At 38.8% G+C, this 12631-nt stretch overlaps 1 protein-coding gene across 1 annotated transcript in view; it reads left to right on the top strand.

Moving 5' to 3' along the window:
• ablim2 (actin binding LIM protein family, member 2) overlaps positions 1–12631 on the top strand; it is a 79037-nt gene that overhangs the window by 57160 nt on the left and 9246 nt on the right. Inside the window, exons 15-22 of the mRNA XM_053511829.1 lie at positions 3969–4070; positions 6529–6582; positions 8380–8423; positions 10468–10573; positions 10687–10745; positions 11514–11565; positions 11730–11737; positions 12118–12198. Of these exons, the coding sequence (XP_053367804.1) occupies positions 3969–4070; positions 6529–6582; positions 8380–8423; positions 10468–10573; positions 10687–10745; positions 11514–11565; positions 11730–11737; positions 12118–12198 (506 nt within the window). The remainder of the gene's footprint in view (positions 1–3968; positions 4071–6528; positions 6583–8379; positions 8424–10467; positions 10574–10686; positions 10746–11513; positions 11566–11729; positions 11738–12117; positions 12199–12631) is intronic.

Here is a 12631-nt window from a genome sequence, read left to right on the forward strand (position 1 = left end):
AGATATCACTCGTCTAAGAGCATGGTGCAAAATATAGCATAGCGCACCTCTTTGTAGTTTTATGATCTTTGCTCCCACTGTATGTATAAGGTGGTATCAAAAAGTTTGGAGACGAGTTTTGTAACACGCCAGCAGATGGAAGCATAAGTCTGCACGCACAGTCACAGGGAGCTCCACCCCTTCATAAGTCAGCGTGCCAAAAGACATTGTCCTGTGTACATCGGGAGCCTTGCAACTGGTGCTATTCTGACCCTTTTATTTCATTATGGACAGCAAGTTAAGACAAAGAGCGAACGTGAAATTCTGTGTGAAACTGGGCAGATCTGCCAAAGAGACGTTTGACATGATTCGGCAAGCTTATGGCGATGCTACAACGAGTCGTTTGAGGTGTTTTGAGTGGCACACAAGTTTTAAGAGCAGAAGAACATCACTGGAAGACAACGAGAGATCAGGAAGACCTTCAACAAGCTTACCACCCAAAATGTTAAAACTATTCGGCAACTTGTGCATGATGATCATCGGAGAACAATCCACAACGTTGCTGCTGTTGTTGGCGTGTCATACGAAACAGTCCAGACGATCCTCACGTGTGATTCGTCCCCAGGCTGCTCTTAAAAGCAAAGGGACATCGCATCGAGGTCTGCCAAGAACCTCAAGGATGACCTGTCCTTCATGTCGAGGATCATTCCGGTGACAAAACCTGTGTGTATGGGTCCAACCCTAAGACGAAGCAACGGTCTTTACAGTAGAAGCGCCCGTGTTCTCCACCACCCAAAAAGGCGAGGACTGAGTGTATGCCCATCGTCTTTTTTTCCACATTCGCTGTATTGTCCATCGAGAATTTATCCCCAGTGGCCAGAACATCAATAACCAATTCTTTTGCCAATTTTAAAGGTGTCTGAAGGAGGAGGTACGGGGGGAAAAGCAGAGCCTGTAAACAGAGTTAATCTCCAAACTTTTTGATGCCACCTCGTATCATCCAAGCAGATTTACAGATTGACAGGGACGTTTACGGAGCATTTTTCATTTGATTTCTCTGTATTAATGTCCTACATGAGAACTGTTTTGTTGAAGTTCCTTCAACAACTTTACTACTGCGAGATTGAAAGTTCAAGACAAAAAAACATGATGTGTGAAGTGCTTGAATGATTGCACTTAGTTAGTGAACTAGTAACCCAGTGTAAGTATCTATCCAGTGATGTAAACTTCAAAGCACTTTTTTTAAAGTCGCTCTGGATAAGAGCGTCTGCCAGATGCCTAAATATACTGTAAATAAATCTATCTATCGTTTTTACGTCAAATAACAATAACAATAATGCATTTTCAGGTTAAAAGAAGTTGGATTTGTATTCTCCGGGCTGAACTCAGAGTTTGTCTGTGTATTATAACTTCTCCAGATGTGCGGAGGAGTTTCTTTACCGATGTTACCCGGCTTTTAACTAACCGCATTCTCTATGTCGTGCATGTGTGTGTGTGTGTGTGGTGCAAAAGTGTATTGCACAATGTACACTGTCTAAATGTGTATGCATATATGTATGTATGTGTGTGTATGTACTGTATCTGTAAAAGAAAGAAAGAATGAATGAGTGAATGAGCCAACACTTTACAGCCTCATGCTTCCACACTATACTGTCTGCACTTCTCTTCTATCTTTTCCTCCCTCTTTTCTCGTTTTTTCAAGTTGTTTATAAAAACGGCTTCCTTCCTCATGACCTCATGATCCAGCCTGCTAATGACACCATGCATTCTTGTAGCCTGTGCTCACAGGGGCATTATTAGAGCTAACCTCCCTGACCGATTGATCGTGAAGCAGAACAAAAGCTTCTTAAGCAGGACTGGGAAACCATCAGAGCTGGCGGAGAAATGTTGTAGTTTAGGCCACCAGTTCATCTCAGAAGCTGCGTTCTAGATTGAAAGGTTTGAGAAATAACGAGCTTTGTACCTCTACTAGGGGAAAAAACAAAGCAATAAAGTCAGAGCTATAAACTTGCCCACGGAGAAAATCTGCTGATGAAAAATGCGTATTTTAATAAAAACGTGTAATGAACTTGGATAAAATGAACTCAACACAGAGGCGTTGTTAGAGGGTTCATCAGGTTGAAGTGAAAATAATAGTGTCTCGTTTTAATTATACATGTTTTTGTGTCGAAGCGTAGGCGACGCGTAGATCACTGGCTCAGTTCTGGGTCAGTTGTCCAAACCTGCACAGAACCTTTCTGAACATTCAGAAGCACAGATCTGCACTCACTACTTCATCTATACAAATAAAAGAAGGGTTTTGTCTGTACATTAGATCAGAACTTGCTTTTTCATTGACATCTTTAAGTTTTTTTGTCTGTATGTCCGTATGTCTGTCTTCCCAGAATTTGTCACAGCATCACGCAAACAGAATTGGACAGAATTTAAAGAAACTTTGCCAGTCCCTCGGGTTTACAGAAAGTTAAACCTGCGCCATAAATGAAATCAAAATGTTGAGTAAAAGAGACAATATGAGCAGTTTTGTACCAGATTATAAACCCCAAGTTTTTACAGCGTACTGTGCATGCATCACATCGTGGGTGGGTGCGTCTTAAATTGAATTCTGGACAGAATTGACTGAATCTCCTGCAGTCCTTAGATCTCCACCTGAAGTTTAATCTGCACCATCAGTGAAATCTAAATGTGGAGTAAAAGTGATGTTATGAACAGTTATGTGTGGGATTTAATAATCTACTTTATAATAATCTACTAATGCGCTACTGTCTTAATGTAAACAAACACCTGCACCAATAGATATTAATTAGAAAAGATAAAGTGAATATTTTGACTGGGATTAGTTCATATTTTCACTTTGGCTGAAATAACAGCGCTGAAGTGGTATAAGTGAATTTTAACACGCTGGAGTGGTTTTAAGACAAAACTTCATCTTTATCCTTTTATCTACTTTTTCCATTTCTCATCTGTGATTCACTCTCCGATTACCGAACAGGGAGTGTATTTGTCTGAGCACCAAAGAAGGACAACTTAGGCGTATCAACAAGGTGTAAGATACTCAACCTTACAGAATGGGATTTCTGCTGTACAGAGAGATCGTCATGGACAAAGAGAGAGAGAGAGTTGCATGCATATCCCTTCGGGGACGTGTGTAAACTCAGAGAATTTTAGCTATTTTTGCTGTTTTTTTTATAGACATATTCAGGGCTCAAGATTGTGCAGTACAGAGTAACATATCCTTTTGGATTTTTAAGCTATACAAACATGACTGAGCAAATAAATTAGAAAATGGGTCGCACAGTTAAAGAAATAGCACAGATACACACGATCAGGTGTTTTTATGGTTGTTTTCAGTTGTCTCTATGACCAAATCTACTGTATGACTAAAAGCATGGAATTAGAGAGAGATATGGAGGGAGTTAAGACATTTATCAGAACAAAGAGGGAGAGAAACGTGTGGGAGAGATGACACATTTACGGCAAAAATGCTATACTGTACCAAGACTAGCACGTGTTTTTCCTTTGTAAAAAAGGTGTGAAAAATGAATTGAATCAGTTAATAGTTTTATATTAATGTTTCATTGTAAACTCAGTGATAGATGTCGACATAAAGGTAAGTTTACGGGCGAATACGGAACATGCAGTTGTAGTTCACGGCAGCCATGTTTAGAGGCCATGGTGTATTCTGGGAACTTGAGTTTGGCACTGATTCTGTAAATCCTCTCCCAAACCCCCCCAACAAAAATTTCGAAAAGTTGTATCTAATAAAAGTACAGAAGTTCTTTAGAACGAGAATTCTTTGGACAGTTTTATGGACAGACTTCCTTTACGTTTTCAGATCATTCAGACATCTGCATTAGCAGGTTGGCTCATGATGTGTGAGTGTGTTAATGATTTAAATGATTTAAAAAGCAACAGGGTGTAACTCTACTTTCTCACGTCCCCTCCCCAATCCCCTCTCTGTGTTTATCTGCCCTCGTCTTCTCCCCCTGGAGGTAGTGAAAGTGGCCGGAGTACCCCGAGCCTCTCCACCTACTCCGATGGCAAATCTCCGTCCTCTTCGTACGTGGCCGCACCTAAGCACTTCCACATCCCAGGTACGCCCGCTTCACTCCTGCACTTTAATCAAGCAGCATCTTTAATAAATATTGACATTTGATTCTTTCTTATTATTCTCTTATGCATGAAACTGGCAGTAGATATATCTGATAGTAAACATGACTAGACTGGTATTTATGATTATGATTATGATTTCATTCACCATCCTAATAAGGGTCACAGGTTGCTGAGACGTTACTCTTTTTTGTGACGTAACAAAAACTAAACCAAGATCAATCACATCAAAGCACTTTCCACCATTAATGTGAATTACTAACTGAAAAAACAAACAGAACAAGGAATGGAGAAAACAAAAAGAGTAGAATGACCTGGTTGCATAAGTATGTGTTTATAATAGGTCATGTGACTTCATACACATTCACATTTCATACAAACTTAAATAATCCTTTTGATTGTGTAAAGCTGCTTTGCGACATGTCAATTGTTAAAAGCGCTATACAAATAAAATTTAATTAAATTGTGCTCAGACATGAACCACACTAACTCATGCTCAACATAATTACACTTTTCATCAATGACTTGATTTTAATTAACCACAAATAACGAGCAGATGCTTTTTTACAAGTTACTTCTCATGACAGCGTATCATCTAAAGAACACCATAAACACACAAAATGGCCAAAACATGGAAAAGTGTCACACCCAGGTAAAAAAGTGCATTTTCAGACAGGATAATAATAATAATAATAATAATAACCATGTAACACCATTATTTAAAAAAAAAAATACTTAATGCTTCTTATCTCTCGATCCATGCTTTGTTTTTTGTAAATATACATACACTTTTATAAGTATATGAGATAAAAAGAAACACATTTGGTAAATACAGTTTTATGCCCTTTTATGTTTTAGTGTCTGGAACTTTTTTGAATTCAAATCTTTCATTGATCCTAACTGTCATTCAGATGAAACTTGGCCAGTTTAGATTTTACATGAAAAGACATAAACCTGAAAAAGTGTATTATTCTAAAATGCAGAAGTGGTACGATATTGCGAAATGAATTTGTCATGGTTACGGACACTACAGATACCTTTTTAAAAATCCTTAATGCTTTCATTTAAGTAATAACTTTTACAGGTCATATGCTTCTAGAGGAAATATATGAATAATTTGAATTTGAAATAATTATTGTTTAAAATGAGACAATATAATAAATGTTAAAAAACGTCCATTTTTTGAGCACATATAAAATCATCTCTCTAAAACACCTGAATTTAGCAGCTTGAAACTTTTAGTGACGCAAAATTGGTCACTTCCATGTTGCGTACTGTAAACTTCAGAATTGGATCTGAATCTCGATGAAAACCTGTGGAATGACTTATTAGCATGAGAAACGTTCTCTCACTCTAAGTGTTTTTGTAAGAAATGTAAGAACATGCTCAGATGATGAGACCTGCGATACAAGCAAAAGGTGTTGGTCAGGAGGGGTGTGAATACTTATGCAACCATAACCTGCATAACCATTTATTCTTCACGTTCTGTTTGGTTCCTTTATGACGTTATCGATGGAAAAAGCTCTGTTCCGAGATAAATCTTGGGTTCATATTGACGTTCATATTGGAACGCGTGATCTTCTGGCTGTTTCAGAAACTTTATGGAGAGCATTTCTGCAGACGTCTCGTGAGAAGAACCGCGCTCGTCAGCTGCGTTTGAAGTCCATCTCGTTACATAAATAAATCGTGATATATTTGGCGTTTATGGTCGTATTTACCCCTCCGAGCCGAGGTTTGGCCGAGATGTGTCGTTCATGAAGCACGTAACTGTCACTGTCACTCAGACACGACGCAGTAAAATGAATCATCCAGTTTATGTGTTTTTGTTTTATTGTTCTTTTTCCCCCCGATTTTTTTAATGGTGCCTTTTGTTTTCATTGCTGGCAGATGCTGAAACAGCTCTTACACACACACACACACACACACACACACACACACACACACAAAAGAAGGGTTTGAATGTGTTGTGTTCAAAATGAATGAATCACACTCCAGATCATTCGGGCCAGTTGTCTGAAAGCAGTCGAGCTGAAAGTAAAGTGAGGTTGAGATTAACACTGATTGTTTTCCAATATCAGCACTACACCGAGTGATTTATTCCGTTATATACTGTATAAATTGCCTCTATTCATTTGTATCTATTTTTTCTGTTATCTAGTCTTTAAAGAATTAAAAGATGACCCGATACAATGTTACCGGACTCGTGATTGTTGCATGCCGATCACGATCATTTACGCACCATAAGGAGTCTGATGTTTCCGATCTAAAACAGCGACAGATGTCCTTCAGCTCGGCACGGCCCTTCTGCTGTCCTGACTTCAGTCCATCCTTCAATAACTCCTAACTCATGCTTCTTTTTTCATGGTTCTCTCTCTCTCTCTCTCTCTCTCTCTCTCTGTCATCTCTGCACCTGTCATGCTCTCTTCCTGTCTTCCATTCCAGATAATAAAGCCAAAGATAATATCTATAGAAAACCCCCTATCTACAAACAGCATGGTACAGTTCAATCTGCGTGCTATACCCATCACTCAGTGCACGCTCTGTCGCATGATGCCAGTGCTGTCATGGTATCTTGTTGCCATGGTGACCTTTACCCTTTGGTTTTGGTTCTGGAGGTTTCCATTTCAGACTGTGCTGTAAATACACGCTAACCGCGTACATTTTGAACAGTGTGAACTGTAAGTGTAAGCGATAAGGAAAATCACACTTCTTTATAAACCTTAGTGTTAATAAGGAAGGAATAAAAAAGGCCGATTTAGGATCTATTGTTTACTTCCTACAGATAGCCTGAAAGACCTCACGGCCATTAAAAAGTCAAAGATTTATAAATACAAGGGGTGTTCCAGTCAAACCGGGACTTGTGATGAAATTTCTGGTGAATGAAAGCCTAAAAAAAAAGGTGTTTGACATTTTCAGAAAAAAAACTACAGTACAACAGCAGTAAAACAACAACCATTTGTGCAAACGTTTTAAAGAGGACAGTACATCAGTGAAGGACAAACCCACTGCAGAAGAGACGCATCTGTCTGTGTCAACTGTACACACACTCATTCACCAACACCACTTCACATCACAGGAACTCGTCTGGGAAGGTATGGCCACATCTCCCGTACGGTCCTGACCTCGCTTCGAGCCACTTCCACATATTTGGGCCAGGAGTTCCTGGGAGGCCGGCGTTTCAGATGTGACGCAGGCGGTCTAAAAAACTTTCTACTTTAATGGAGTCCAAGCTCTTGTGAAACACTGGGACGAGTGCATTAGTGTATCAGGGGATTATATAGAGGAATGTTATCAAAAGTCCCACTTTGACTTGAACGCCCCTCGGATAGTTGTGAATATACTAAACAGTTTCTTGTTTCTTTAGAGCGTGTGGATTCCTTATAGAAATGTTGATATTTTATGAACAGAATCTCATTATTTAGATTTTCTGATTGTTTTAAAAGTATTTTCTTCAAGGCTAATGTTTAGCTCGATAACCCCTCTGGTTTTCTCGTTATCCTTTGATCATTAAATGTGCATGGTGCTTTTATCATTGCACATTATTTGTGATGTCACAACTGCTTTATATCCATCAGGATAAATTGAAAAATCTCTTAATTGTACAGCAACAAATTAAAAAAAGGGTTAAGTGAAATGTTGAAATGTTACGAGTTATCCTATTGAACGGTCACATTTTTAAATCCTCGAGTACTTTAAAGTTTATTTTACTCCTTTTCTGAAGCACCAGCTCTGACATGGAAACACACAATATAGAGTTTTGTTTTATTTTCTCGGCTCCATCCATCCCTTCATCAGCTGCATCTTATTGTATTGTGATCATCTGCCTTTTTAGAATTTGTATGGTGTGTTATTGGTTATGTGTGTGTGTGTGTGTGTGTGTGTGTGTGTGTGTGAGATGCATCGTAGTGGCCTTGGCTAGTCAGTGGAAGACATCTGTGTGACTGTGGTTAGCCTCGTGTGTACTGTACGTCGCTGTGGCGTGTTGGTTCTATTACGACTCATCTGATTCCCTTTTCTAGTCATTTACACACTTTATTCAGTTCCTTATTTTTTTTTTTTTCTGAAATGTGTTTATTTTATTAATGGTGTTTTCCTTTGTGGCTTTTGACAATCAGTCCTGTAGGTGATGCTCTTTAGGTTACATTTTAATTTACTTTTTATTTTCTTGTAACTTTATCGTGAAGCACGTTGCATGCTACTCTTCTTGTTTGTGCCTAAGAGAGACCAGACGTTTACTGTTTTAATTTAAATTATTATATAAAAATGATTGTTGTACTGTAAATATTTCAACAGCTTCTAGAACCTCCTGGCAAGATGGAGAAGATGCAGATAGAAAGGTAGGCGATCTGTTTGTGTATTATTATTATTATTATTATTATAAATAAACAATTTCATTTATTTATTCTTCATTTGTACTGTATCATTTGCTTCTATTATTAATTAATACATTTATACTGTATTATTTGCTTATATTATGCAATAGGGTGGACTTCTTATTGTTGTTTATTGTTTTATTTGGATTTTATTTCATTATTGCCTGTTTCTAAGACTGCAGCTATATTAGGGTTGTACAGCAAAAGTTTAATAAAAAATATTCGAATTTGATTTTATTATTACTATTAATATTATTATTATTATTATTATTATTTATAATAATAATAATAATAATTATAATAATAATAATATATCCAAGTTATTCAGGCTTACATTTTACACTCATTTACAAAACAAATAAAATCTGAGCTGACACTTAATTGAAAATATGTAACTTGTTTTTTTTTTTATGTTGAAACATTTAAAGCAAAAGAAAAGTTCAATAGTTTGTAATATTTCATATTATTTAGATTCTGCACTATTTTAGCTCCCTATTAAAACATACGCAAATGTGTGTTATTTTGTCTAATTTCTCCTACTGAAGTGTGTGATCAGGCAGTACTAGGTGTGTTTACACCGACCCTAATATTCCACTGGTTGTGTGTGTGTGTGTGTGTGTGTGTGTGTGTGTGTTTGTGTGTGTTTTTAGATGTATTCAGTTCATATTTAACCTAAAAAAATGTTTAAACAGTGATTAAAATATGTCTATAGTTAAAACTATTTGTGCAACATGACAAACTCCTCTAAATATATGTCTTTATAGAGTCTGTTTATTATTCTAATTGTTCCTGGATGTTTCCGAAAGGGCTCGTTATAATAGTTGAGGTAGAAACAGGACCGACACTCAGAGTTTAAAAGAGAGAGACGCAGACAAACAGTGAGAGATTCTGCAATGAAAGAGGAGACGTAAAGCGGTGCTGATATCATTTACTCAGACGAGAGTTCACGCACCAGACGGACATCATGTGACTTTTACACATTTGGCTAAATTCATCTTCAGCAATAATTACGGGTTCATGTACATGTTGTAAGCACATTTTGGACAAAAGTTTTAAAAGTCTGCATCATGTTTCATTTGTATCTTTAAACTTTTAAAAAACATCTTATTTTATGTACAAAGTCGAAATATTTGACTGTAAAAAAACAAACAACATCTTTTAATGATTGTTCTCAGAGCATTATAATCACATTATAACAAAATGCTGCTTAAATAGAGACGATTCCGACTCACAGCATCCACAGAGTCTAGCAACAGTAGTGACTCGTGAATCAGGGAAAATACAACAGGCGTTCAAGTCAAACTGGGACTTTTGATCACACATTAAAAAAAAAAAACACAGTCCTGAGAGTAAAAACTCCCTTTATTTCTCTATATAATCCGCTGATACACTAATGCACTCATCCCCGTGTCTCACTAGAGCTTGGACACCATCGAGGTAGAACGTTTTCTCAGTACGCCGGAGCCTGTCTGCTTCATGTCTGAAACCGCGGAGGTCAGGACTGTACAGTAACTCTCAGTTGATGATGTTCATGACGGCACCTGGGCCGGGCTCGTCCTTCACAGACGTACTTTAAACGTTCCTTTAAAACATTTGCACCGTTTAAATTGTTTTACTGCGGTTAAGAGTCTCATCACCGTACTGTGCTTGAAGTCTTCTGTAAACGTCAATCACTTTCCCGCCTTCATTCGCTAGAAATGTCCCTGTTTGACTTGAACGCCCCTTGGGTTACTACATGCCTATCATCTGTCACCTGTAGCCTAAATAACAGGTTTTTTTTTTTCGTTTTTTACTTTTTTGGATGTTGTTGTCATTTTGAGACGCAGTTAGTTTGCTTTCTCAGTCACATCCAAGATAAAAGACAGATAGAGATAGAGATAGAGGTGGACATCACGGTCTCACACTACTGTCACACAGTATCTATTTACCATGAATTTTCCCAGTTCCAACATGTTCATTCGATAATTCCTGATCTTTATGGTGTGTGTGTGTGTGTGTGTGTCTGCAGACCAGGACTAGCTGGACGCTCCTAAAGAGTCAGAGTGACGGACAGTCGCCGGACATTGACCCCAGGACATCGACACACAGCCTGCCCACGGATATGTCTCAGCCCAGTGAGTAGCTGATCGATAAACCCAGACAGAAAGTGATCAGTTCTTTTTCTTCAAGTAATTATTCTTGTCTAAGAGCCTAGACCAAAGCACCTCCTGTCTCCTCTCTGTTCCAGTTTTCCCCTACAATAAGTCAGCTTCTCTACCAGGCTACGGACATAATGGCATCTACAAGGTAAAGGCTCCTCCATGTCCTACTCTCATCCTGCTGTGTGTGTGAGACGTGGTGTAAGGTGTGAGATGACACATAATCTAGTTTCTACATCTGTTCACAATCTCTCTCTCTCTCTCTCGCTCTCCACATCTGGGTGTAACATCTGTGGTCACGTACCCATTACGTCAGCCTTAATGACTCTTGTTTGGTTATTAAAGTCATGCAGATGTGAGGACAAGCACCATGAAACGCTCTCTAATCGCACACACGGATCACGAAAATAGATGCGCTGACTCGATTGTCCTGAGGATGTAATGTTGTTTCTTCGATGCCACAGAATACTGTCTGTCTGCCCTGGGGGGGGGCCATGAGGAATGTTTGGATATATATATATTGATGTCCCCTAAGAGACGCTGAGACCGCCGTCCTCCACTCCTGTACACTGTCCTACACTAGGTGGCAGCATCCCGCCCACGGTCTACAGTGTTACCCCTTAAAACATACATTACTTTACTTTTTTTCTTCCTTTTAAACATAAAATGACACCCGTTGTTTCCAGAATAATTGAACTAGCATGTATTTCGAAAGTTTTGGCACCGCGTTGGCCATTTTCAGTGTCCTGTGCCAAAGTTTTTAATATATAACAGGCAGCGTTTGAGTTATTCCGTAACATTTGACCTCAGAAAATGAAAGCGGGGACCTCTGGGAGATGGTTTCCATGGCTTGCACACACTTGTAGCTTTCAGTCATTGAATTAATTGATTTTATATTTCGTTTCGTTCTTTCTAGGCGGCTGATCTTGGAGAGGATGACCAAGACTCCAGCTGGGGGGCGATGAGAGGTATAATATCTATCTCACAAATACTGTGGATTATTATTACTTTGAGAATTGTCCCAGGATAAAAATTCAAATAAAATTGATTTTTTTTGTGTGTGTGTTTCTCTCTCTCTCTCTCTCTCTCTCTCTCTCTCTTTTTTCATCTTTGCCTCGGCTTCCTTTCTCAGAGTACAAGGTGAGTCTTATTTCTAGTGAGATTGATTTTACTGCAGGTTAAAGCGATATAAGAGACATTAAACTGCACTTGGGTATCATAATGGTGTAGTGGTTAGCACTGTCGCCTCGCACCTCCTGGGTTGAGGGTTCGATTCCCGCCTCAGGTCGGTGTGTGTGTGTGGAGTTTGTATGTTCTCCCTGTGCTTGGTGGGTTTCCTCCAGGTTCTCCAATAGCTTGCTGATTAGTTTAATTGGCGGTCCCAAGTTAACTGTTATGTGTACTCTGCCTCGTTTTCTTAATTAAGCTCCAGGCGTCCTGTATACGGGATAAGCAGTATAGAAGATGAATGAATAAATAAACTGCTCTGTGTGTGTGTGTGTGTGTGTGTGTGTTTACAGGTGTACCCATATGGCATGCTGGCTGTGACACACAAAGTCAGAGTGAAGCTGCCACGTGATGTGGACCGCACCAGGCTAGAGGTACAGTGACTCTTAAACAGTCCAAACTCATTATTCCAGTCTACCGTACTTAATAGTTGTGTTTACGCTGAAGCCCCTCACCGTACTATCTTTAAATGAGCAACCGTTTAACCACTTCAACCATTTAAATGAATTCGCCCAACAAAAACCATCATGTGCAACTTTAATTAAATGTAGAAGCCATTGGTAATTAAAAACTGGAAATTAGCATAAATAAACTGAACTCGGGATGCTGGGAAGTCAACATACTGTACATAGACCGATCAGTTATAACATGAACATTTAAACCACCTACTGTAGGTTTCAGTGGTCCATTGTGGTTTTGGGGTCGTGTTGTGGAACCAATATCCTGGTGCCAGACACTCAGACATGCTTCGGGTCCTGTGGGTTTGGGAGACTCCGTGGATGGGATTTGTTTGTCCGATCCATGGGT

Source organism: Clarias gariepinus, chromosome 14 (assembly GCF_024256425.1).
Source record: "Clarias gariepinus isolate MV-2021 ecotype Netherlands chromosome 14, CGAR_prim_01v2, whole genome shotgun sequence".
In the NCBI taxonomy this organism is placed as follows: Eukaryota; Metazoa; Chordata; class Actinopteri; order Siluriformes; family Clariidae; genus Clarias; species Clarias gariepinus.